General features: G+C 33.5%; 3 protein-coding genes across 11 annotated transcripts; all 3 read right to left on the reverse strand.

Moving 5' to 3' along the window:
• Positions 1 to 271: 271 nt before the first annotated feature.
• On the reverse strand, positions 272 to 1405 carry LOC115238093 (mediator of RNA polymerase II transcription subunit 11). The gene is made up of 4 exons (XM_029811647.1): positions 1250 to 1405; positions 1029 to 1148; positions 668 to 808; positions 272 to 600 (listed from the first exon to the last, which is right to left on the reverse strand). The coding sequence occupies exons 2-4, from the start codon at positions 1102 to 1104 to the stop codon at positions 479 to 481; spliced, it is 339 nt and encodes a 112-aa protein (XP_029667507.1). The 5' UTR covers positions 1105 to 1148; positions 1250 to 1405; the 3' UTR covers positions 272 to 478.
• Positions 1406 to 2548: 1143 nt separating this feature from the next.
• Positions 2549 to 3958, reverse strand: LOC115238090 (cytochrome b-c1 complex subunit Rieske, mitochondrial-like). Its single transcript, XM_029811645.1, has 4 exons — positions 3853 to 3958; positions 3524 to 3670; positions 3169 to 3346; positions 2549 to 2869 (listed from the first exon to the last, which is right to left on the reverse strand). Exons 1-4 carry the CDS (start codon positions 3956 to 3958, stop codon positions 2578 to 2580), a joined length of 723 nt encoding a protein of 240 aa, XP_029667505.1. The 3' UTR covers positions 2549 to 2577.
• Positions 3923 to 9646, reverse strand: LOC115238083 (vanin-like protein 1). Of its 9 annotated transcripts, none has more exons than XM_029811623.1 (9): positions 9465 to 9646; positions 6851 to 6920; positions 6724 to 6776; positions 6169 to 6318; positions 5882 to 6028; positions 5639 to 5799; positions 5351 to 5565; positions 5163 to 5267; positions 3923 to 5084 (listed from the first exon to the last, which is right to left on the reverse strand). In XM_029811623.1, the coding sequence occupies exons 2-9, from the start codon at positions 6918 to 6920 to the stop codon at positions 4318 to 4320; spliced, it is 1668 nt and encodes a 555-aa protein (XP_029667483.1). In that variant the 5' UTR covers positions 9465 to 9646; the 3' UTR covers positions 3923 to 4317. The 9 variants fall into 9 exon arrangements, with proteins under 9 accessions (XP_029667483.1, XP_029667487.1, XP_029667482.1 ...); XM_029811627.1 differs by lacking the exon at positions 9465 to 9646 and adding an exon at positions 8643 to 8837 and having other exon boundaries at positions 6724 to 6773; XM_029811622.1 differs by lacking the exon at positions 9465 to 9646 and adding an exon at positions 8643 to 8825.
• Positions 9647 to 25328: the final 15682 nt, after the last annotated feature.

The raw sequence follows: 25328 nt of genomic DNA on the forward strand, positions 1-25328 counted from the left end.
ATACTCATCGTAACTTATTTTTTATACGTTCCAGTTCATTAACTCTACTTCGTGCATGCTCCAATCTATGCCATGCCATTTGTAATACTTTCTGACTGGCATATCCAGAACCTTCGTGCGGTTGACCTATAATATACAGTATTACAGATATGTTGAAAATACAGATATTATAAAGTAAATATAAAAGTTTACTATTTGTTACATACACATACGCGCGCGTGTATACCAAACACATTTATATGATAAGCTTAGGATAAAGACAGACAATATATAAAGAAATTATTTATGTATTTTTTTAGTATATTATACATTTAGAAATAAAAGAAATATCCAGAAAATTGTGTGTATTATTATAAAATTCACATTAAATAAAAACATGTAAATTTATTCAAATAATTTGTATTTAGAAGAAATGTCTCAAATTATATTAATGTTATCCATATTTACAGTTTAACATTTTATGAGAAGAGTTATATACTCATCGTAACTTATTTTTTATACGTTCCAGTTCATTAACTCTACTTCGTGCATGCTCCAATCTATGCCATGCCATTTGTAATACTTTCTGACTGGCATATCCAGAACCTTCGTGCGGTTGACCTATAATATACAGTATTACAGATATGTTGAAAATACAGATATTATAAAGTAAATATATATTCTGTACCTGTAGAAACCTGTGTAAGATAATTAATTTGTTCACTCAATTTAGACTCCAACTGTCCTAGTGTTTTTAAAAATTGATGCGTCTGCGATTCTGCCTGTTTTAAGCTTGATTTCTCCTTACTCAATTCCATGCAAGCTTGTCCTGTATATAATATAAGTACATATATCTTAATCGCATGTGTATTTCGTACATCAAGTATTTTGCTTTGCATAATTATTTTTATATTTTATTTCTACAATTTTTATGTTTCATCTTGTATGATATATCTGTATGTATATACTTTGATATATAAGAAAGTATTGTATTAAATAAAAGAAAAAAGCTATTAATAAGACTTCACAATGAAGCATTTAACAATTACCTGCACTTTGTAAACATATTATGATGTCTTTTTCAATAGTTTCCAAAATCTGAATTCTTTCCATCGGCGGTGTCATTGCGTTTTTTATTTGTATTTACAGTTACTTTTTAATTAGGATACCTATAAAAATCCGTTATTAGAGATAATAAATTTCACTCATATCTTAATCCAATTTATTTTTCACAATGAAAAGACTGAAAAATAATATAAACAAGACTTACAACGTAGGTTAGAACGTCTTTCTATCGATAAAAGGGACGTTTGGCTTGACGCTTGATGGAGAATCGATTATACCGCGCTTAACTCTTATTGGTCCGCCGTATCGATCGATACTATCGATACTATCGATACTATCGCGAGACGAGATTGCGATTCTCGAAATCTTGAACCGCGAGTAACGAACTGGTCGCGTCGCGCTTGCACTCGTATCATTCCGAAGATTTTTCGCGATTATTATTGTTTAAAACTGTGTTGCGGGCGCGATTAAATGTCGAAAGTGTTTGTTTTAACGTAAATATACGTGGATAACGTGCGCGATATCCAACGTACGCCAATATCACGCGATTTTGGAAGTAACGCGTTCCGTGTATGTGTGTGTGTGTAAGTGCTCGAGTCGGGCAAAAGCTAACGCGTATTTCGCGTTATTTTCTCGCCGAAATGTATTTCGCCGTAGTAAAAACTGTCGAAAGTGTTCGTCTTAACATGAATATACCGTGTGCGATATTCAATATATGTCTATTTCGTGATTTCGGAAGTAACGGTAACCGCGTCTCTGTGTATGTGTAAGTGGTCGAGTTTAACCGAAAGCAAACGCGTATTTCGCGTTATTTTCTCGCCGAAATCTAAATCGTCAAAGCAAAATTAACTGTCGGAAGTGTTTGTATTAACGCGTGAAAATACCTAATGTATGCCAATATCGCGATTTCGGAAGTATCGGTAATTGCGTCTCTGTGTATGTGTATATATATGTGTTCGAATTCGACCAAAAGCTTCTCCGCATATTTCACCTTATTTCCTCGCCGAAGTGTGTTTCATCGGAACAAAAATGCAGTTAATTGCAGAATCATCGTCGGGTATGTACATATATATATATTCCATTAGAATTTTAATATTTATTTTAATTTATTTAATCTAAACTCAAGTAGCAAGATGACGTCATTAAGACGTTATTAAGACGTCATTTGACGTCACCTTGATATTTGGAAAAGCGACATGGACGGTGACACCCCTTATTTTAAAAAAAGATTATTAATTAAAATTATTATTCTCTGTGTGTGAGAGATGAGGAGAGACAATATCCAAAAATATTTTCCTTCTAAAATTTATAATTCTTATATTTATATTTCTTATATCAAAAAATCAAACTTTATTTTTAATTATATATTATTGGAGAATTTTATAAAATCGTTTTATATAATTTCCACAAATTTTCGATTTTGATTTTTGTGTCGTATCGTGGGGAAAAAAAAAATTATATTCCCTACAACGATGTCACATAAGCTGATTCATACTCATTTAATATCTATTTCAATCTAAAAAAATATACACATCATCCGATAATGATCCTGTTGTCGGTTATGAATTTGTACTCGGGTATCTCTAAATTGGTCGCCGCCGGGCCTTTTCGTATGCGACCGGACGCGTCAAAATGCGAACCGTGACACGGACAAAAAAAACCGCCCGGTATAATGCCGGCATTCGGAATTGGTACGCATCCCAAGTGCGTGCAGATCCCCAGCACGACTAGCCATTCCGGCCTTTTGACCCTGTTGTCGTCCGTTTCCGGATCGCGTAGCTCCGATAAGTTCATGGCTCTCTCCTGCTCGATAATCGATTGAGACCTGTAAATATTAATAAATAATATTATTCTTGTTGGTCACCGAAAATAAGTTCATCGACTGCACGGTGTGCGGAAATTTATTTTGAATTACGTAAATGTAATACGTGTGTGTAAAATTCAAAAACCAAAATAAAAATTTCTGATGATGAATGATACAGTGAATTCGAAAAATGAATTTAGTTAAATAATATTAGATGAAAGTGGAATGTATAAATTGAGTAATAATTTTTTAAAACAGCAACTATTCAGAATTTTTGTTATCTTTGGCTTATAATTATTAATGTGCATTAGACCTTTTACCGGTGATAAATAAAAACAGGTTTTCCGCGCCACTTAATGACCGATACTTTTCCTTCCGGTATATCATCTAATTTCGCTTCTAATTGAGCTTCCGCTAATATATCTCGCGAAGGCGACAAGAAAAGTATATGATGTAATAAGTGAGCTTTGAAGGCATACAATGCAGCAACTCCACCAGCTGAAAGCATCATATATATATATATATATATATATATTTAATTTTGTACGCTCTCTCTTTAACGTATTGTATATTTGTATATTATCGTAGAAAAGAGACATTTTTAAATGAATGATATACCAACAAATGTTATAAAAGCAGTATAAATATCTTAAATAAAATCTTTTTGAATCGCACTGAAAGAGGCAACGCAGCTCAGCGCTTTTCTTCTATCGGCATTTTTCGCAGCCGGTTTTTCGGGATCTTGCGTAGATTTTCGTCGATATTCTTCGAAATTAGGCCTCGGTATATCAGTATGGGCATATCTGTACAATTTTTTGAAGTCTAAATCGAAATAATATGAAAATAATTATATATAATGATTTCGTCGTTTATTAAAGACATATATAAAAATATATTCCATTACTCGTTACATTTACATACTCTCTTGTCAATAATAATAAATTAATAATATAAATTATCTCAAAAGTATATAAAAAAGTTATATTTCATATATAGATACTTACGGTTTATTGGATACGGTTGTAGCAAGAATGATAGATATTTATCGTAATTCGCGATGAAGATATTGAGAACGTATGGCTTTGTAAAAGACATTTTTATTAGCAACATTATCGATACATTTATTATTACTATAGCTTATTTGACATGTATATACATACGTTTAATATCTGAAGTTTCATAATATTTCTATATGTCTTTTTTTCTTACTTCAATTGTCAATAATATAAAAGATACACATACACACATGCGCGCGTACACACAAAATATATTTGATATCAAAAATTAAAATTTGAAAGTGAAATAGTTGAACTATATTAAAGTTATTCAAAAATCATTAACATCTAAATCTATACACAAGAGATACAATTTCTAAACATGTATATAAAAAAAATAATATATATTGTATATATTTAATGTATGCATAGATAGATGTGTACAATACTGTTGCATGCATAAAATATTACAAATTACAATCTTGATAGACACAAACTTACTAATAAGGCTATAAAATAATAGATATCAAAAACTATTCTACTTGCATTGTTCTTATTAAAGTATCTCGAATATATTCCAAACGTTGTTAGATTATTTGTATTATTATTTAAGAGCATACTAATGTGCACATGATCATCATGAGTATGTTCGTTGTACGTCCAATTTTCGGAAAGAGGAAGTAAATCTGAACGTAACGTGGATGGCATGATCAAAATATTCTTATAATCGTAGAACGTTGTATCAATTTCAATTCTGCTGAATACTGTTTTCGAATCATGTACAGAACCGCACGATGAGACCGAATCATTTAAACATTGAACTATACCGCATGCGCGTACGCCAGCTTCAACGGTAGCATAAAGACGAATACCACTAAAAGCTATTAAACGATATTTTTTACTTGGATCTATTGTCACAACTTCTACTTTAAAATCACAGCAGAAGTTATTCTTGCAAACATTTCTCGTGACATTTCCTTCCAAGGAAAATGTTTCAAAGACATTAATATTATCATGTATCAAAAATATGGTATCGTTATCTGCCATTGTGTTTGAAAATTGCTTTCTCCATAATTCCTCGTGTATATTCTCCTTTTTATGGTTATAAACTTTATGATCGTAGTCGTTTGAATGATCATGATGGTCTTTATTAAATACCTTTTTTTTTTTGGGTACTTCAAATACCAATATTTCATCGCGTGTAGTTTTAGACATTATTGCTTTACCTATTCCTTCACGACCTGCATGATATATTATCTTGTACAGATATTTGCGTGAAAATCTCTTATAATCAACATATAAAATGTAAATTTAATTACCTAAATAAATTCCACTGCCGGTATTGCCAGAAGCAGGTTCATTATAACCGGAAACTAAAAAATTTACATCTTCACTAAATGACCATCCTGCTTGTGTTTGTACAGCTGAAAAAATAAATAATATCCTATTTTATACTATATTTTTGATGAAACTAAATTATCAGGCAGAAAAAATCTATGACATTTACCTGTTAAGAATGGGGCTTCAGAAAACCATGCTGTAGGATACACAATGTCAGTAACTTGATGAACCCTTGTTAATTGTAATGCAGGCTCGTGAAATAATATATCAAAACATATAAAAGTTCCAAATTTGACTCCAAAATCAGTATCAAAAATCACTATTTCCGGTTTTGATGTCACATTAAATTGTTGTTCGCCAAAAAGATTCGTTTTACGATATCTATTTATCATAATTAGACATCAGTATAATGTTAGATACACACACATTGCAGTGTTAATGATAATAAAGATACCTGGCAATAATCTTTCCCGTACGATCAAATACAACATTGCTGTTATAATAAAACATCTTATCTTTTGGACATACATCTTCAATGCAAGGCAGTTTCTCAGCAATATTGATTACCACATAGATTGTATTGTTTCTTGCAGCACATGATATCTTTTTCAGTGTCTGTAGATTTTTTATAATAATTAAAAATTTTGATTACTCATTTTGTGGTATTAAAAGATTTTACAATACACAATATACATACCTCACTGACTTCAATAGTACTGTCAGTACAAGGTGTATAATTAAATGAAGCAGAAGGAATAATAGTTGTCCAATTTTGCATTTCTTCCCTTTTGGGAAATTTAACTGTTGTTAATCCATCTTCAGGGAAAACAATTATATCAGCATTCTAAAAAAAAAGTATATTTAAATGTTTTAAATAACTTTTATGTACAGAATGTGTATTGGCAAGGATATACTTTGTGTCAAACTACATTTATAATCCTTATATGAAATATTTAAAATTAATCTTTTCTTAAAAATGCTTACATGTACCCTAGCTGTTTTAATGTGCTCGACATATGCATCAGAATTTTTCTTCAAAGTCTCATTACTATCTGTTGTATATTCTGGGTGATATTCTACTACAGCTGCTATATAAGTTGGTGAATCTGGTGTTGATATCTGGGCCGGTGCTGACTATGTTTTTGCAACAAACAAAACTGTTATTTTAATGATAAAAAATTGTACTTCCTATTGATAGATAAAAGAGAGAATAATGACATAATTTCTTAAAATAGATAATTACTATTGCGGAATATTTGAAAAGAATAGATCTCATTACATTTTTGCACAGAAAGTATGATTACACCGACAAATATAGATATATTGTCTGCAGATAAAAGAATAAGAGCTTTTGGAACTGTTTCAAATTTTAAGATAAGAGATTGCAATGTGTATTAAGAATACACATGTAATCTAATTGTAGATAAAAGACAAAAGCTGTCCAGATTTGATAATTTAAGTTTTCATAAATTCAAAATAGATAAAAATTGGAAGACAATTGATAAAAAATAGAATTTGTATGAGTTGTGTAATACTCACAATAAAGTTTTCATTGCAGTAATCTTCATCCGGTCCATCGGTACAATCTTCTTCTGCATCACATTTAAATGTGGATAATACGCATATAAATTTAGATATTTTTCTAAATATCAAAATATTAACTTACCAAGATTGCCATAACAACAAAAATTCAAGGAGCTGTATATAAGCAGCAGATCCAAAATACGTGTCCTCATCTGCAAACGAAAATGTCAAAGTTTTATTGCGACGAAATAAATTAGACTCTTCCAACTAATATTTCACTGACTCATTTGAATATGTATATATTAAATTTTTGAAATAAAAGTAGAATTAAAATATAAAAGTAGCTGTTGTACATAGTATAAAATTTATATGATAGCTGTGCATATGCTATTAGAAAACTTATAACAATCCATTGATGATTCATGTTTGACAATGTCTCTACGAGGTAAGAAAAATTTAGTACGTAAATAATTTACAAGGTTGAGAATTAGAAATGCTATACATCTAAATAAAAAAAGTGGGATTATAAATCTTCAACAGCCTTATAGTCATAGATATTATGACTCAAACTTTCAAAAGTTCATGTTATAAAATCGATTTTTGCTTATATTATTTGAGTAATTCAATATATAAAAAAGAAGAACCATTTTATAATAAAACTTTCAGAGCTGAGCATTTTATTTCCTTCTAAACTTTTATATTTATATAATATAAATTAGGTATTTTACAACATTTCATTGAAAAAGTTGAGTAAAACAGAATTTATATATAGTTGTACATGTAAATAATATCTCTGATATAAATATTTGCATATTTTACGAATTTTTACGTGTCATGTCCTGTGAATTTAGGTTGTTTTCCATTGATTCAAAACTACGTATTGTCTATTTACAGTAAATATATATACATAACCAGAAAAAAATAAACGCCTCATTCTCTCTACATACTTTAAAGCATCTCTTATCAGTTTATCATATCGAGTCAATAAGACTTTTGTTGCAAAGTCAATTAACAGAAACATCATGTGTGTCATTATTATCTACAGATACAAAAATACGTTATGCGCATGAATACTCCAGGTACTCGTTAGACAGAAAACAGCTGATGTGTTACGTCACAGGATAGCGCGGATATTTTCGAAACATGCATAATAAATGAAAGGCAAGAAAAAGAAATAAAATAAAAGAAAATCTAAAAATTAAACTAAAATTATAATATTAACAAAAATTGTTTCTTTTTTTTTTTTTATTGGGAAAGAAAAATTTGTTAAGCTCATATCAGAATATGCATTGAAACTTGAAGATTGAAGATTAAAGATTGGAATTTGACTAATTAGAGCAAAAGGAATTAAAATTTCTTTGTCCTGATTGATCAAATTTCAATCTTGTATCTTCAATCATTTCAATCTTCAATGCGTAGTCTAATATGCGTTTCAGACTTACTATCGTTGAATAATGCACAAAATTTGCATACAAAGGTATCATTGGAGTCTTGAAAACATTAATATAGGTTGTTTCAATGCTCGTCAACAGAAAGAATACTTCTTTGCCCGTGAATAATTAATTCTGTGTAATAATGGTGATATTAGTATTATGGTGTTTTGTGAGAAATAGAGCATACTATGCGTTTACGAGTATACGATAGCTTCATTAAAAAGTAATCAGGAGAACGTCAGCTATGTGGATATATATGTCTCTTAGGCAGTTTTCTGCTACCACCGTTTAATAAAGCATTTCCAGGGATTTGCATTTACATAAAATCTTTCCCGTGGAATCTATTCGTAGAACGCGCTGACGAAGTTCGCACGGAAAGAAACGTACCGGAATATTTTCGCGCGCTATAAACTAACAACTAAATTAAAATAAAATAAGTTTCGAACATATCCAATATCGCAAGGTAGTGTGTCTCGTTGAAAGAAATTGTAATATAATCACCCCGGTAAATCACTTTGCCAACTATTCGCGATAACAGCGACTATCTCACATCCGGAGCGTAATGCTTGCTGGTGCACCTCGTGGCAGATTCCTTTCACGCTGACTCGGGTTTTCCCTCGAAGCGTTCTGGACGAACGTTTCACGGCGATTGAAGTCACGCACCGGGGACTTTCCCGTTTATATATGTATACATATATACATTTATACAATGTGTATAATACGCTGTACTCTCGAGGAACGAGGAAAATTTGTGGTATTATGTATAGGATGATCCATAGAAACCCAAGAGCATATACTGTAATGGTAAAATTCGTAAAAATATAAAAATACTTAGTTTCTTTTTTATATATATATATATTCCGATTATAAACAGCTTGTTAAATAAATAGGCTCAAAATTTGGGCCTATATCGTAAACGCCATGCATAAATAATCACGCGTGAATTATAAATGTTTACATTGTACGATCGTAAACGGACGAGTACGGTGTTTTGTGAGAAATAGAGCATACTATGCGTTTACGAGTATACGATAGCTTCATTAAAAAGTAATTAGGAGAACGTCAGCTATGTGGATATATGTCTCTTAGGCAGTTTTCTGCTACCACCGTTTAATAAAGCATTTCCAGGGATTTGCATTTACATAAAATCTTTCCCGTGGAATCTATTCGTAGAACGCGCTGACGAAGTTCGCACGGAAAGAAACGTACCGGAATATTTTCGCGCGCTATAAACTAACAACTAAATTAAAATAAAATAAGTTTCGAACATATCCAATATCGCAAGGTAGTGTGTCTCGTTGAAAGAAATTGTAATATAATCACCCCGGTAAATCACTTTGCCAACTATTCGCGATAACAGCGACTATCTCACATCCGGAGCGTAATGCTTGCTGGTGCACCTCGTGGCAGATTCCTTTCACGCTGACTCGGGTTTTCCCTCGAAGCGTTCTGGACGAACGTTTCACGGCGATTGAAGTCACGCACCGGGGACTTTCCCGTTTATATATGTATACATATATACATTTATACAATGTGTATAATACGCTGTACTCTCGAGGAACGAGGAAAATTTGTGGTATTATGTATAGGATGATCCATAGAAACCCAAGAGCATATACTGTAATGGTAAAATTCGTAAAAATATAAAAATACTTAGTTTCTTTTTTATATATATATATATTCCGATTATAAACAGCTTGTTAAATAAATAGGCTCAAAATTTGGGCCTATATCGTAAACGCCATGCATAAATAATCACGCGTGAATTATAAATGTTTACATTGTACGATCGTAAACGGACGAGTACTAAAGATATTTTACGATTGGCCCGGAATTAAAAATTATTTTTTTTGATAATAAAGTTTTTTGTTACAGTGTTCCTAAGTTTTAATTGCTCTGTATACAAATAATGATAAGAATCAACACTGATCAAAGTTTGATATCTTAAAATAGACACGGTTATATTTCGTCGCTTGATCGTTATAAAAAGTAATAATTTATATCGCTAGATTAATTTATATGATGTGAATGTTTATATCGCTCCATAATATGAGCTTTTGTTTATTTCAATTATTGTAATAAACATGTATTATAGTTATATAACAGCATTCCTGTCCTCTTTTTCAAAGCTGATATAGTACGTTGATCGTATTACGCTGATAGTAAAATGCTAAATAAACCTTTTGTTTCATCATTTAATCTTATAATCACATTTTTGTGTAATAATCAAAAGAGTTAAGAATATAACAGAGATAAAAGATAATGACGCTAAGATATTTTAGTCACACGATGTTTAGTCATACAATAATGCAAAATTTTTTTGTCATGAAAGAATGAATGTGTTATAAAAAAAAAACTTGTACGCATAGCATAGTAATAAATCGGTTTTTACAAGTATAAATATGTATACATATATATTTGAATTTAAAATATTTGAAAATAGAATCTAGAACTTTTCTTGCAGACATAAAAGACAAAGACATATATTTTTTCCATAAAGATTGCATTCAAAATTATCTCTTTATTTATTAATAATTAATTTACACACATAAAATACATACATAGATGAGAAAGAACATGGATTCAAGACTTATTGGCAGTTAATAAACATTTTTTTCAATTTAATGCTGATTTTATATTTTATATATTATATGTTACGTAGATGTTAATTTCGTCAACTCGTTAGATGGTAACTCGACGGATTTCTTTGCAAACATACTTATTAGCGCAGCGGTTCGAATCTTGGATAAATATACAGTCTTGCAAAATGTGTTACCATCATCGATGTACCGATTGTGAATCTAAAAGTATCCGTTTCGTATATGTGATACAATTTTGTTTTGCAAAAAGGGATCTATGTACGGTATTTTATGTGCGTGTGCGTGCGTGCATGCGTGTGCCTCACACATTATATATAACAAGAAAGTGCTTGAGAATCTCACAGGAAAAGTTTTCTGTTAATGAAGTCACAGGCTCATTTATCGTTCAAAACTTTGAAATGATAATAAAAAGCAAGTGACAAAGAATAAGATCGGACGATTTTTAATTGTTTAAATAAGGAAACATATTAGCAGTCACAAAAAAGATTATTTTTCTATTAAAAAAAGTGAGAAAACAGTCTTGTTATATATATTAACAAAGAAAAATACACTATAATTCTTTAATTAAAAAAGTCGATGAAATTGGAAATTATTCGTTTAATTATTGCATTATTGCTTATTAATGATGACATTTGTAAAATGCTTTTTTTCTAAATTTCATTCCTTATAATAATGCCAATACATTCTTTATCAATCTATTTATAGGACGTTTTACAAATAGTCAGAGCTCGGAGATAGCACAATATATCGCAAATATTTGTTTCTAAAGAAAATGGTTTAATTTCTATGATACATTTTATATATTGATAAATAAATGACTGATTTGATACATCGTATTTTTTGTAACATTCATATAACATGATCCGTACTCATATTTAGTATAAATTGTAAATTTAATTTACTTAATGTAAAGATATAAATTTAAACAAAATATATTAAGAATAAATGAATTAGACAGTTGGTATTAAATATGTAATATAACATGAGCATTTATGGTATTTTTTCGTGTGCGAACCTAGACAGCACAAAAGACATCTTAAAAATGTCTAAAGGACGATAAGACGTCTTTAAATCGTCTTTTAGACATCTTTCAGGGACATGTGTTGTCTGGAAATAGACAGCGATCGTAGTAATCTTGATCGGATTGATTGCTACCGAATTAAACCAAGTTTCGAGATTGTTTGATCGGTTGTATCAAGTTTGTTTAATTAGTGGTTCTAAAGTGATCATGATTGACCCTGAGGGTTGTTAAGTATGAATCCGGTCTTGTCCTAATGGATTGAATCTAACAAAATATATTAAGAATAAATGAATTAGACAGTTGGTATTAAATATGTAATATAACCACGAGCACTTATGATATTCTTTTCGTGTGCGAACCCAAGAAGACATCTTAAAAATGTCTAAAGGACGATAAGACGTCTTTAAATCGTCTTTTAGACATCTTTCAGGGACATGTGTTGTCTGGAAATAGACAGCGATCGTAGTAATCTTGATCGGATTGATTGCTACCGAATTAAACCAAGTTTCGAGATTGTTTGATCGGTTGTATCAAGTTTGTTTAATTAGTGGTTCTAAAGTGATCATGATTGACCCTGAGGGTTGTTAAGTATGAATCCGGTCTTGTCCTAATGGATTGAATCTTGAAATATAAACGAGGTAATCTGCTTATGATTATTTCTATATTCTCTCTCCCTTCATTACGCGATTATTTCAAGTTGTAAGAACTAATTCAGTTTTATTTTTTGTAACTTTGATGCCGATAAGCGTAAAAGAATTCTAAAGCAGCATCTCTTTTCATCTCGAATATCGTCGACAAACGCTATCAGAGATCTTCGTGATTTATCAAAGATCATCGTAACGCTTCAGATTAGGAAACTATTAATGGAGATAAATTTGTCACGAGAGAGATATATTATGTATTACTAATTATTTGTTTTTCTATTGTTTTCAGCATCTAGAGTTTTTATCTATTCTTGTACTCTTGAATATACCTATCTTAATTGCATTATACTTACATATTTATAACACACGTACTATTTCCTTTGTCTTATATTTTATTTTAGATAAAATACTTAATTATATCTATCAAAAAAATTATTTTATTTTAAAATTTATTTTTATTATTTGAAAAAGTTTATGTCTTAAATAAAAAAGGATTCAATTAGTATTTTTAATATGATGGCTTCTTTGCTATTTTTAATTATTTCTATTTTCAGAAATAATTCAATGCATTAAAATTTTTTTACAGAGGCGAATATTTTTTTTAAATAAAGATTTTTGAGATAAGGAAATTAAAATAAAGAATATAATAATTTTTAAAAAATAACAATACACTAAAAATTAATACCTTTTTGTTCTAATGTTATGTATTGTAACTTTGGTTGAAGTATATAACTTACAAGTGCTAGGGATTTTGACTTTCTAATGAGACTTAAGAATCTAATATTAACATGGAAGAGAATTAGTGTTTTGTGTGTGAAAAGTATTTAATAGCTAGCACTTGCTAAATTGTTGCATTGGATATTGGAGTATTTTGGCGCTATAAACTTCTGTACCTTTCGTTTAAATTAGCATAGTTCGATCTACTATATAACACTCGTATCCGCTGGAGAGATTACTAGACATTTAGATTGTTTAATTTTCGGGGTACGACATCTTCGGAATGTGAACGGCAAAAATTTTCCGATCTTTTTTTTCTTTTCTTCACGAAATATTAATTAAAAAAAGGCTCACTTTTTAAAAGAATTGCTTTCATCAACTTCGCGAGAACACGATTCCGGACGTCATGCGATTCGATTTTTTGCATTGGAGTTTACTGCATTTCAAATTGCCTAAGAAGGTTTTACGATAATCTTATATGTTAAAGTTTTCGATTCGGATGTTGTGTAAAGTCACCATGAATGAAACGGATACGGCTATACGATTTCGCGTCGATTTTTCATTTCTCGCTTCACGCGCAAGAGAGAGACAGAACAAAGAGCCGTTGCAAGTGAAGTCTCGGGAGCAAACAAGTCGTGTGCAAGTCGCGGGGGTGTGGTGGCCCATAGGGTAGGGTAGGTAGGTAGGTAGATAGAGGTAGGTGCCGCGGAGGTGCCGTAGTTTGGCTGGTGCGCAGGTGGGGGTTGACCGCGCGCGCGGGGGCGCGTGGGGGTGTGTGGGGGTAGTAGCGAGCTCGTGAAAATCCATGGTGGGGAACTCGCAGCCGTGAAGCAGCAGTGCGTCGCGACTCTAGCTGCCACGCGGTTGTCTATCAATCTATTCTCTCATAATCGGATTCCCCTTTCTTCCTGTTAGTAATCAGTGAGACCGATCGTATCCATCGATATCCGATCTTTTCTCCTTTCTGCTCTCTTTTTCTCTTATCCTCTCTCTCTTTCTCTCTTTCTCTCTTTTCTCTCCCTTCAGTCTGTCTCTCTCTTTCTCTCATTATCCATTTCATTCTCTTTCTCTTTCGCTACCTCTCTCTCTCTCTCTCTCTCTCTCCTTTCTCTTTTCTCTTCTCCGCGAAGAAGGTTTCCACCATTTGGTCCGTCGTCGCCGCGCTATCAAGGTCGGGTCTTTCTCTTTGGTCCCCGGTACCGTGTCATCCTCGTCGATGATGATACGCAGCGTGCCGTCGAGCGCCGCTTGAGTGTCGCACGCCAAGGTGTCGCCCGTGAAAAACGTGCCCTCGTGCGGTGTGTGAACGCTGGTTCGCCCTCCAACGGCGGGCGAACCGCGTCCGGTGCGCGTCACCCTCACGCGTTTCCGCGGCGCACCGTGTACCCCATTTCCGTGAGTACCCTTCTATATGCTCAATTAATCCGCGCTACTAACCGGGGGTGATTTTCGATTCGAACCTGCTCCAATCCTGGAAACGAATCCTGATTCGGCGATGCCGAGAGGAATGTTACGGCGGAAAATGAGTTCTCGTCTTTCAGAATAATTAAGGCTGTCGATACTTGAATAATTCGACGGTTATTTAAATTCATATATCGGACGATCAAAAATTTAGTCTGGATATGATCGTCTGGAGCAAATTCGTGTATTTGATTCATCTCATACATATTTTACAAGTGTCCCAGATATTAATGTGTCGAGTTTGTATTCAACGTACTCGGCACCAAGGGTGTTGAAACCATATATTTTGCCACGTTCAGTAACGATAAATTCGATATCCGACATTTGACTACATATGATTTTATGTTTATATATAGTATATATGTATTATATGAGGGATACTTGCATTTTTTATAAATATAATATATTTACTCGCTCTTTCATGTGTTAAATAAGTTAACTCCGCGGAGTGCATTGGTTATCGTATGTTGGCTAGGTTTTTATAAAAAAAAAAAAAAGATAAAGAGTAAAAAATATATGGGTGCGTTGTGATCGCAGAATTTATAGCGTTTCTCGTGCAAAACTAATTTTTCGCCGCTGGTGAAATTTATTATTTGCGCACCAGTCTTTCAGGGCACATTATTTACGATGATATTCTGTCGACAGAACTTTATTACATTCAGGAAGTTTATTACGAGATGTACTCTTGATTAATGGACTTGGACATAATCTTGTCAACTGCTAAGGCAAGTGCATCGATAATAATAGCTCGTACACCCGTGTATATTTTTTTGTCTGTACTTTTATTTTAATTTGATTAAACATTTTTGAAAAAGGGACTGTGTCCGTGTATAAACGAAATTATATTAGTCAAATTCTCTTTTCGATGTCCTACGCGTCTTTGCATTATAGATAATTAATTTGATTTTTAAAAAGAAAGTATCAGATTATTTATTTGTAAAAGAATTCAATAAATTATTTGTCGGATGAATTGCTTTGTTGTAAGCAAAATAATTAATTACCACATGGTGTTTTACGGTGCACAATTTCATATTATTATTATCGCACGCAGAAATGTTATTTCGCTAAAATTGCGTATCGGAAAAATGGACTAACCGACTTTTTTCCCTTTCCTCTGGAGAAGGGGACCTTTCGATAATCAGTTGAGGGAGATACGCGCAGTGACGTACATAATGGAGCATGCAGGCCATAATGATAAGAGTGGCTATTTCATTTTGCCGTTCGATCGACGAGAGCGGATGCGAACAAGTTTTTGCAACCACCGTTGATGATTAGAACCGCCTTCATTCGAGAACAACAAATCGATATTTTACACCATCGTACATATTATCCTTTTATAGCGTATTTATTTTAAAAAGAGATGTTCGCGCGCGTAGATTATGATGGAACGAACAAGATCGAGGGTCTCGTTAAAGCTCTACGTAATGTATTCACGGAATTAAGGCTTATCGCGCTTTATCTCGCCAATATTTTATCTGTCCATTCTTCTAATTTATATCCGCTGAGGTAAAATTATCGCTGCATTTTTAGCGATTTGAAAGGCTAGACGCGGAATATTGTCGAAACTGTTCCAACAAAGGTTGAACATAGGATATCGTATACAATCGACGTCTGATAGACGGATATGTTATCTTTCTTTTATATAAATTTAGAGTCAATTTTCTCACAGCCGATGAGAGAAGAAATAATCTTATTAAATTTTAATGTATAATACTTTAGCAATTAAAAAGAGATCGCTAATTAAAATTCCGATAAAATTAATTTTATTTGAAATCGAATAACAAATATTATTTCATCTGTTCACTTTTAACTTACAATTTAAGAATCGTTACTGGCTCTATATTCTCGCTAACGAGAATCGACTGCGAATGCCACAAGAGATAATGTTATGTGTGCAGTTTCTTACTGCTGAAATTTAAAATGTGAACGGGAAGAAAACGACACGACGTTCGATAAACGAATTACGCCGATTGCGACAGTAAAACACTATCTTTAGTAAATGTACGAATTTTAATTTTTTATAGTTACACAATTGGATATGCAGTGCGAAAATGACTTTAGTCACGCAATTGGAAAGAAATGCACCGTGTTATATGAATACATGTTGTTGTCTCGGCAATTTCGTGAACCTCCGCATTTTAAACTTAATTTACTCAAAATTGTTATATTCGCGGATGGATTATTTCAATCTCGCGTAGAATATCGTTCAGTTGCTAAAAGTAGTTATTATACTGACATATGTAGACATGTATATATATATATATATATATATATATATACATGTAGATCATGGATAATTTGATCTTGCACTTAACGGCGCGTAACTTTTGCGAGAGTCACGGGGCACAAGTGCTTATTAATCGAGTGCAAAATCCTGAATGGATCGAAGTGATGTCGTTGGCTGAAATTAATGAAACGTGGAATTTTGCCAATTTGCCTTGTTCGGACAAAATGTTCATTCCTCGATATACGAAACGAGTCTCTCTCTTCCTCTCCCTTTTTTATTTAGCTTTAAAAGTACGTTAGTAAACTTTGCAATCCTTGAAAACCTCAATGAGGACATTGTCTCACCGTATATGGAATATTTTACATTTCGCCGAATCGTATTAAACTCGCAATTGGAGTTTAAGAGAACGCGAAAGGGCTGCGGTTGACGTATGACGTATAAATAAATACAGACGCAAATCTCTAAGCGAGGCCAACGAAGTTGTAGTGCCGTCACTCGGAGATTAAAACCAGAATAATTGCCGTCTTGATATATTCGGAATTACGTTGCGGAGAGAAGAGAGAGAATACTAACAGGAAATTATATAGCGAAGTAATCTGCGCGAGTCGAGCGGAAAAAGGCAAAAAAAAAAAAGGAAAAAAGATATATTGTGTTTATGACGTAGGAGAATAGGACGATCGTTGTTACGATCATACGCATAATTATGCGATATACTTCTCTGACATTCATATCAAAACTAATCTCTCATTGAGAAATATAATCCTTGAAATATCTTTTTCGCATTACATTGACGCTATAAAAACGATCTTCGAACTTTATACTGGATTGTTTTTCTAAAGGGCTCTCTTAAATGCGATCAACAATTTTTTATGTCGATGTACGATTGAATTTATGTTGATGTATAATATTCCTATTTCATGATTCGTTTGTTTAAAACGCTGCGAGCAAATTGAACCGCTTAACCTCAGGTCCCCCGCAAAGCCACTCCTGCGGCAAATAAATCCGCCGGAATCCCGATTTGACATCTCAATTGATTAAATAGATGTTATTTTTAATTTGCACGAATGTATCCTGTCTTACGTTTTTTTTTTTTTTTTTTTTTTTTTTTATTCGTTTGACTGCATTTCTCGTCGTATATCTCCCCTCGAGATATTTCCTTACGTCTGACTGAATATGCGGGACTATCCCTTGCATGATTTCAAGGTCGAGAGCACGAAAACCATCTATAGTCAATATTTATATAGGTCAGGTACTTCTCAGTCGCTCCCTCGGCGACCGGAAGAGTCTTCATTAGATGTCGTTATTACAGTACTCTCTTGATAAGAATATTTGATAAGGTACTTGATTATTTGAATTTAGTTTCTCGGTGCAAACAAATATATGGTTTGCGGAAATCTATATTTTGAGAGCTTTTTAAACTGGTAGTTGGGCAAATAAATTCGCAATAAAATAGTTAAAAATAAATTAATTGATAAAATTATTTTTATACTATATATCTAAAGATTTTTATGAAAATGGTACTTGAAGATTACGCATTTGTAATTAAATATTTTTTATACGAAATGCAGTAGAGAGGTTGCTATATTTCATTAAACTTATATGTTTAGCATGAATTTTACGAACACGTGAAGTAATGACACGAAGCGTCGACACTACACTGCGTGACTACCAATGGAGGTCACTTTACACACCCACTCTGTATATATGTATGTGTGTGTGTATGCGTGACAGAAAGAAAGAGACTAGTACAACAATAAAAGTAGTTGTATCTCGAAAGGCAATGTATTTTGAGAGGATATGTACGGAGTGTTTTGCATCGATCGCGTTATATTTTAACGGGAGATTCTTCAATCTTTTATTATGTATAGCATATGGCATATTATTTGTAAACGATATTTAATAGCGTATACAATTTTTGCGTTTAAATATAATAGTTAGAGAAAAAAAAATCAATGAAATGACTTAATGAAATTTACGTATTGCAAAGTTAACCAGCTTGGAGTTAATTTTTTTCTTAGCGAAAGTTTGGACGCCAACAATTTTCGAGTACTTAGCGATTGAATATGGGCGCCTCCCGCGAGTCGAGAGCTCTTCAAGGAGACCAGCTATAAACGATAAGGCTAAACTTCTCACTTAACTTTAAGGGGACTTTACTTTAATCGAATTTTAATTCGAAGCTTACTCGTAAAGACGATATATTACGTTGAATATTGGAAAATTATGATGAACGATGGACTACTTTTCTTTACTCAAGTCATTAAAATTTAATATGATTAGCGCGAGACATCTCCACATACATAGCCTTTTTTTCTCTAGCTAACAATAACCTGAATATGCTTGTATATTTTGCGCGACATCGATTTGTGGAGATCTATCACGATCTCGCACGTGTGACGTGCGCGAGTCTTACTTTGTCATCCATCAGACGATTCGCGTATTAATATATTCCGACGTGCGCGTGTGATGCGTTTGTCTGTGTACGTCGGTCCCGCGTAACACATGTATGTATATTTCGATTTCTACGAGGCATTAGAGCGTTATCGACAGCACCGGAGCTGTCATGCTGGAACAATCGAGCTACTTCGCTTAATTGCGCCGACTAGTCCGTCGCGTCTGACTAGGAAGTGGAAATAGAATAGAAATAGAATGTGGTAGTGTTAATCGTGTCAAGATCGATATCATTTTTTTTTTTTTTTACGTAATACACTTCGATATGACGCGCGTTCACATTCCGCAAGTACGCGATAAGAATCGCGCTCTCTTCTGCGCGCGAATTGTATGCGCTCTTCGGTGAGTCCCTGAAATTTCGGCTGATCGATCTTTGCGATCGTTCCCATGGAGAACACGTGAGGAGAACACCTGCTTCGGATTGGTGGTGCCAACTCGAACTGTCGTCTCGACCTCTCTATAATCTGTTATTGATTACAGGGATATTAATTATACGAGCGTGTTCAGCGAGACACCCGCTCGTCGTTGTTACATATGACATAATTCTTAATTTCTCTTGGGGTAACGTGACGCAAATATGTAGGTAGTTTATTGCGCGACTGGCGAGCAAGAACTGAATAAAATTGTAGAAAATGACAAAAGTATTTTTTTTTTTTTTTTTTTTTTTTTTTTTTTTTGAGTTTTTATATTATGTCGAGTATTAGTTATTATGTAACATGTAATCAAAAAAATTAGATATCATCTACACATCATGAAGATAATATAAGTTAAATGTGAATATTAGATAAATATTAGAAATAATACACAAAGAATAAATGTTAGCAATGTTAAACACACACATATATTAAAGACAGCTGTTAACAATCAAACCAAATATATATAAAAATACTTTTGATCGACAGTCTTTCAGGCTTTCCACAGAGCAGCTACAAGATAAAATTTTTTTATTGATTTTTTATTCGAGAGTGTTAAGAAGAAGAAATTCTTTATTTTTTTTTTAAATGGAAAAGTATACTTTTGTTTTATTTATAACAGAAATTTTTTTATTTTGTTTTGGAAAAGTTAAAGAGATGTAATATAAGTAGCCAAAGAAATTAAAAGATTTTGTACACGTTTAAAACAAATTTTTTTTTTTATCTTGGTCGTAGCATAGAATGATTGCATCAGAATGCTCGACAGAAAACTTAGCTATACGAGAAAATAAATCGCTATTTTCTTTCCAGGTGATTTTCACCTCCCGGAGAATGTAAATGCGCGTGATCTTGTCGGACGGGCCCCACCCCATCCGCCCTTTTCAAGCTTCAATGAGGATCTAGGATATAGATTCGCATCCTCGAATTATCGGTAAGTTGCACAAATCTATCAATGTCTATTTAATATTGCTTTTAAAGCGCGTTTATCTTCGTGAAAGTGCAAATGTTCAGATTTTAACCGCTTCTCTTAGACTTAGAGGCGAATACAAATCGCGATCTGGGCGAATCATTAATCATAAATTGCGTATTAATGCCTGCGAGTTTTTACGAGATGTTGCGCCGCGTAAGTCAATATAATATGAGAAATGGAGGGTAGGAATATAAACACATGTATCTGAGAACGTTGTTACAATATAAAATATACGTGAATATCTTTTTTTTAGATAAAAATATAAATATTTTTTACTTGATATATATCTTATTTATATGCAAACATGCAATTGACGAGAATTAGGCGGGGTTTAGCGCGAATCTTTCAATGCGATTTTCGGAGCGTGACACTCTCAATAGAGAAGCGATTTTCCACTTTGAACACACCGTATACGTGACCGGAAATTCCGCGGCCGCTAACATAAATTTTATTCTAAATACACTGAAAATGACTGTGCGTGATTCGTTGTTGGCCAATGCACAGTAGAACTGAATTTTGCTACAGGAAATCGATATTATCGATTGCCTGTTCTCTGATGTAGACAAATATAATAGACTGTACATACACATAGATTGTATACGGATTTATGTACAGGAAGGCTGAGACGCTATTTACATATTTATTGAGAAAGTGATTTATTAATTTTTTTTTACGATAAATTTTTATGTTGCATCTAAATAAATTAAATTTTTTCTGGAAACATTTCTATGTAAATCGCGAATTTATTTTACAATTTCTGTAAAATATTTTATATCCAATTTTGGAGTGCATGTGCTATATAAAAATAAATGTTTCTTTCAACTTTTTCTTTGCGACTAGCTTATCATTATATAATTTATGCGATACATAAAAAAGGATAACAGAGAAAAGAAAGATTGTAAACTAGTTTTTTATATATATTTTTTTTATTGCGTTCTTTCTTGCAGTCCTTAATGGTTTAAAGATTTGTTAGCCTCTTGTCGTAAAAGTAGTTTCACGGTCTGGTCAACCTAACTTTATGGCTGGAAAGTACAGGTATAACTCCACTTCGGTACAGGCACCATAAATCTTAAACAGTCCTTAATAAAGGAGAGAATGTTTAAGGGCCAACCAAATACGATAGTGATTTGTATGAGTGCATTTGTTCTATTATTCAATCTCGTAAAAGAATAACGCAAATTAAGTAAAGTTGTATCTTAGCTTATATATTTGCTATTTTATAAAAATAATAATATTACCTTTATTTTTTGAGTGCGTACAGTAGCAAAGAACATAAAAAAACAGGAGTATATTCAGAAAGTTTGCACATCAAGCGATTTATCTCTAATTCTCTTTACTAAAAATACTTTTCTTCGTAGAAAAATGTTTTTCTTGCTAATATTACATGAATTATTATTTTTATTTCATGGAAATGACCATCATATAACATAACAAAGTTCATATATGAGACATGAGAAAATGCGTTGAATATTTATTCTCTCTTCAAAAGAAATATTTATATGATATATATGCATGCTATGTGTGTTTCGTGGTTGGTGCGTCTCTTTTTCTGTTTCACGTACACGCACGAGCAGTCATATAACCGGAATAAGAGCCGCGGGCTTTCGCGTTACGAGCTCTTAAGGCGGAACGAAAGTCCAAACTGTAACTTTCAATAAACCGGTAAAATATCTCTCTCACGAATCCGCCACATATATGTTGTTACACGCGTGAAATCGAACAGCCACGTTCTTCGATGCATTCGTTGCAATTTGATGTCGCTGCGTCACTGCACATGTAGTAATTTCGCGACCTTAACTTTATTTTCGAATGCTTGTGTTTGAATCGCTTAAAAGTCATGCGATATTTTTACATCGGAGAATCGCGCACACAGGATTTTCGGTACAAATTATCCCGCGAAAATAAGTACGGCAAAAGAAATTTGTTCACTGCAAAATCCAAAATCGATTTCAGCACAGCTAAAATTTATCGAGGAGTCCGTGCACCATCATTTTTATTTCTCATTGGTATTAAATCTAAAATCCTTAAAATATATCGTATCTTATTGCCTGCTTTTATAAATCTTACTGCCTTTTATCTTACCCTGCGAAATAAGTTTCGTGTGGTGTAATAAATGGGTAATATATTATATAATCTGTTTTACACTTTAATCGTTTTTACATCATTGTGTCTAGAATTACTCTGTGAGCGTTGTATGCGCGCGATTAATACAGCTAACTTGTGTTGTCTATCGATTTACTAATTCCAACAATAGCGAGTGTATCTGAGTTATAAGACGTTGACAGTCCGGGAATCAATATGCTCTCGGTCGCAGCTGGTAAGTGCACATACCGGAATGCATCGCACACCGAGATTCGAAGCGAATTTCCTTCTCCTTTCCGCTATTCTTCTTCTTGAAATACGCGCTAAAAGTTTATTTGCCTCGTTGAATTATTTATCATGCTCCCATGTTCCGATTACATGGTGTTAATGTCTTCTTCTCCGTCGCTTCAGACTTTATAATTTATCGCGATAACGGCCGCGATAACAAGGCGCCGATAAGAGAGCTCTAACGAAGAGAGCTGTAGTATTAATCCTATGTAGCCGGACGCTCGGACGAACGTCCAATTTCCGAAAGAAAATCCTCGACGTCGTTGTTACATTTAAACCAGATATTCCGGCATTAAACACAATTCATCACCCGCTGCGATAAGTACATTTCCCTCTGAGGGCTGCCTTTCAATAAGGGACCGAGGGAGATTGAAATTACCCTCCTACAGGATAACGCAATTTCTCCGTTCTCTTCCGCTCGGTGGATCGTTCGAATTAACGAGTTTTGACGGAAGTCCTTCCGGTCCGTATTTTGTCATATATGCGTCCGCGCGTTATCGAAAAGCCATAATTTGTTTTTGCTCGATCAAGGTACGCGTGAAGAGTTGCGCCGACAAATTTTGCATGAAAATTGTTTTTACGTAGCTAGTGACTTTATGTCAATCTCCGTCATATTTATTTTTTACGCTTTTGCAGAGACTAAAAATGATGTTACGACATTTTATGTTATTTCGTAATAATTAAAATATTAAAATAAACTATTCCACTATAATCTATTACACGCATCCTCATATCGATTATTATTAATCAACACCTCTATTAATAGTCTGCAATGCGATAATTGATCAATCTTCACGGAGATATGGGAAAGGGCGGCTTAATTAGATAACTAATTTTATGTCAAAACACGCTTATTATATACATATATTGCGTCCGATATTATATCGGGAGTAACATAATGGCCGGATAGCTGGAACAATGTAATCGAATGGCTATAAATGTTGTAATCGACGTAGGATATAACGAGGGACCTTGTGCCTCGAAGAAAGTGGGTGATGTGAATCTACGTACTATAGGGTTGAATCGTCGTATAACGGATATGAAATCGTGCTGTAGCACAATTTTCACCGAGGGGACACACCGGCATGTTGTTATCGCGCGTTTGTTACATCATCATCGCTAAATGCGGGTAAGAGAGGACTAATGATCCCTGTAGCGTAATTTTAACGGTGCACCTTAATGTAATGGTGGGGAATTTAAATACCTCACGAGATTGTGGCAATTACTTAATTGCATACCTTTTTTTTATCAGCTTAACCTTTCGCACGTGGGGCATTGGGGTATCAAAAATAAAAATAGAAAAACGGGATATCCGCACGCGCGTGCAGGTTAATTATGTAAAAAGTAAAGAAATAGATATTTTCGTGCTTTATAAAGCTTCATATAACATATAGTATATGTATAAGTATTGTGAGGAATTTGCAAATCACATCCATAAAAGAGTAGACAGTGACGCAGTGTGTTTACATCGTGTGTTGTGATCACCGCTACTCTCTTAATGATTATATTATCGAACAACCTTTTAAGCAAAGTGGGTGAAAGTTTGTGGCGAGATTGATCAATAAGCCGGAAAACGCAGACACATATATTTTAGGGACGGGAATCTCTGGGCAGAAAATATTATCTCGCGAATTCTCGCGTTAGATCGATATAACTCTTGTTTATCTTGATGATTGTACATCGTCGCGTCTCTGCGACGAGGATTCTTTCGTTATCGTTTGTGAGGAGAGGAAAGTTTGCGCGCGCGGGAGAGATTTGATTGCGCCGAAGGTCCATCAATCACTCACGCAAGCGCGGATGGTACATTATATTAAGGGAAACGGTCAAGGTTACGACTCCGATATCGGACGATTGTGGCGAGTAGAACAGGTCACCTATGAATAACCGCTCGAATTTTGGCCCCATCGCATTTTATTTCCATCGGCGTCGCGTTTCCCCTAACTTAAACCCCTGCGGGGGAGAGTCGCGGCGTTGGATGTATTATGCAGAGCTGCGAGTTAATTCGGGATTACCGAGCGATCTACCTAAAATATTCAGATGCCAATTGGTCGAATGATGACGTTTACGTCGAATCAGCGTTCGCTGGACTGTAACGTAGATGTGAAATTAAATGATTTCTCTCTTCTACTCGCGATATTAGTGACGTGGTTTCTTTTTTTTTTTAGAAGTATCTTTAAAGAATTAATTCTCTGGAAATGTTATCATTAACTTTAGCAATATACATAATATATATGTATATAAAAGTCTCTCTATGTATAGTATATATTAAAAAAGAAATTCTTTTTATTTTTATCTCTCTTTTCTCTTTTTACATCG

Source organism: Formica exsecta, unplaced genomic scaffold, assembly GCF_003651465.1.
Source record: "Formica exsecta isolate Colony F162 unplaced genomic scaffold, ASM365146v1 scaffold32, whole genome shotgun sequence".
NCBI lineage: Eukaryota > Metazoa > Arthropoda > Insecta > Hymenoptera > Formicidae > Formica > Formica exsecta.

Excerpts from the sequence above, each read along its gene's own strand:
- LOC115238083 (XM_029811623.1), bottom strand. The coding sequence starts at position 6,920 with ATGAGGACACGTATTTTGGATCTGCTGCTTATATACAGCTCCTTGAAT. Across the intron at positions 6,319-6,723 it reads ACTGCAATGAAAACTTTATT|TCAGCACCGGCCCAGATATC; the intron begins GTGAGTATTACA and ends GCAAAAACATAG. Across the intron at positions 5,800-5,881 it reads GTACTATTGAAGTCAGTGAG|ACACTGAAAAAGATATCATG; the intron begins GTATGTATATTG and ends AAAAATCTACAG.
- LOC115238090 (XM_029811645.1), bottom strand. The coding sequence starts at position 3,958 with ATGTTGCTAATAAAAATGTCTTTTACAAAGCCATACGTTCTCAATATC. Across the intron at positions 3,347-3,523 it reads GAGCTGCGTTGCCTCTTTCA|CTGGTGGAGTTGCTGCATTG; the intron begins GTGCGATTCAAA and ends TGATGCTTTCAG. Across the intron at positions 2,870-3,168 it reads CCTGTTTTTATTTATCACCG|GTCTCAATCGATTATCGAGC; the intron begins GTAAAAGGTCTA and ends TAATATTTACAG.
- LOC115238093 (XM_029811647.1), bottom strand. The coding sequence starts at position 1,104 with ATGACACCGCCGATGGAAAGAATTCAGATTTTGGAAACTATTGAAAAA. Across the intron at positions 809-1,028 it reads AATATGTTTACAAAGTGCAG|GACAAGCTTGCATGGAATTG; the intron begins GTAATTGTTAAA and ends TATTATATACAG. Across the intron at positions 601-667 it reads TCTTACACAGGTTTCTACAG|GTCAACCGCACGAAGGTTCT; the intron begins GTACAGAATATA and ends TGTATATTATAG.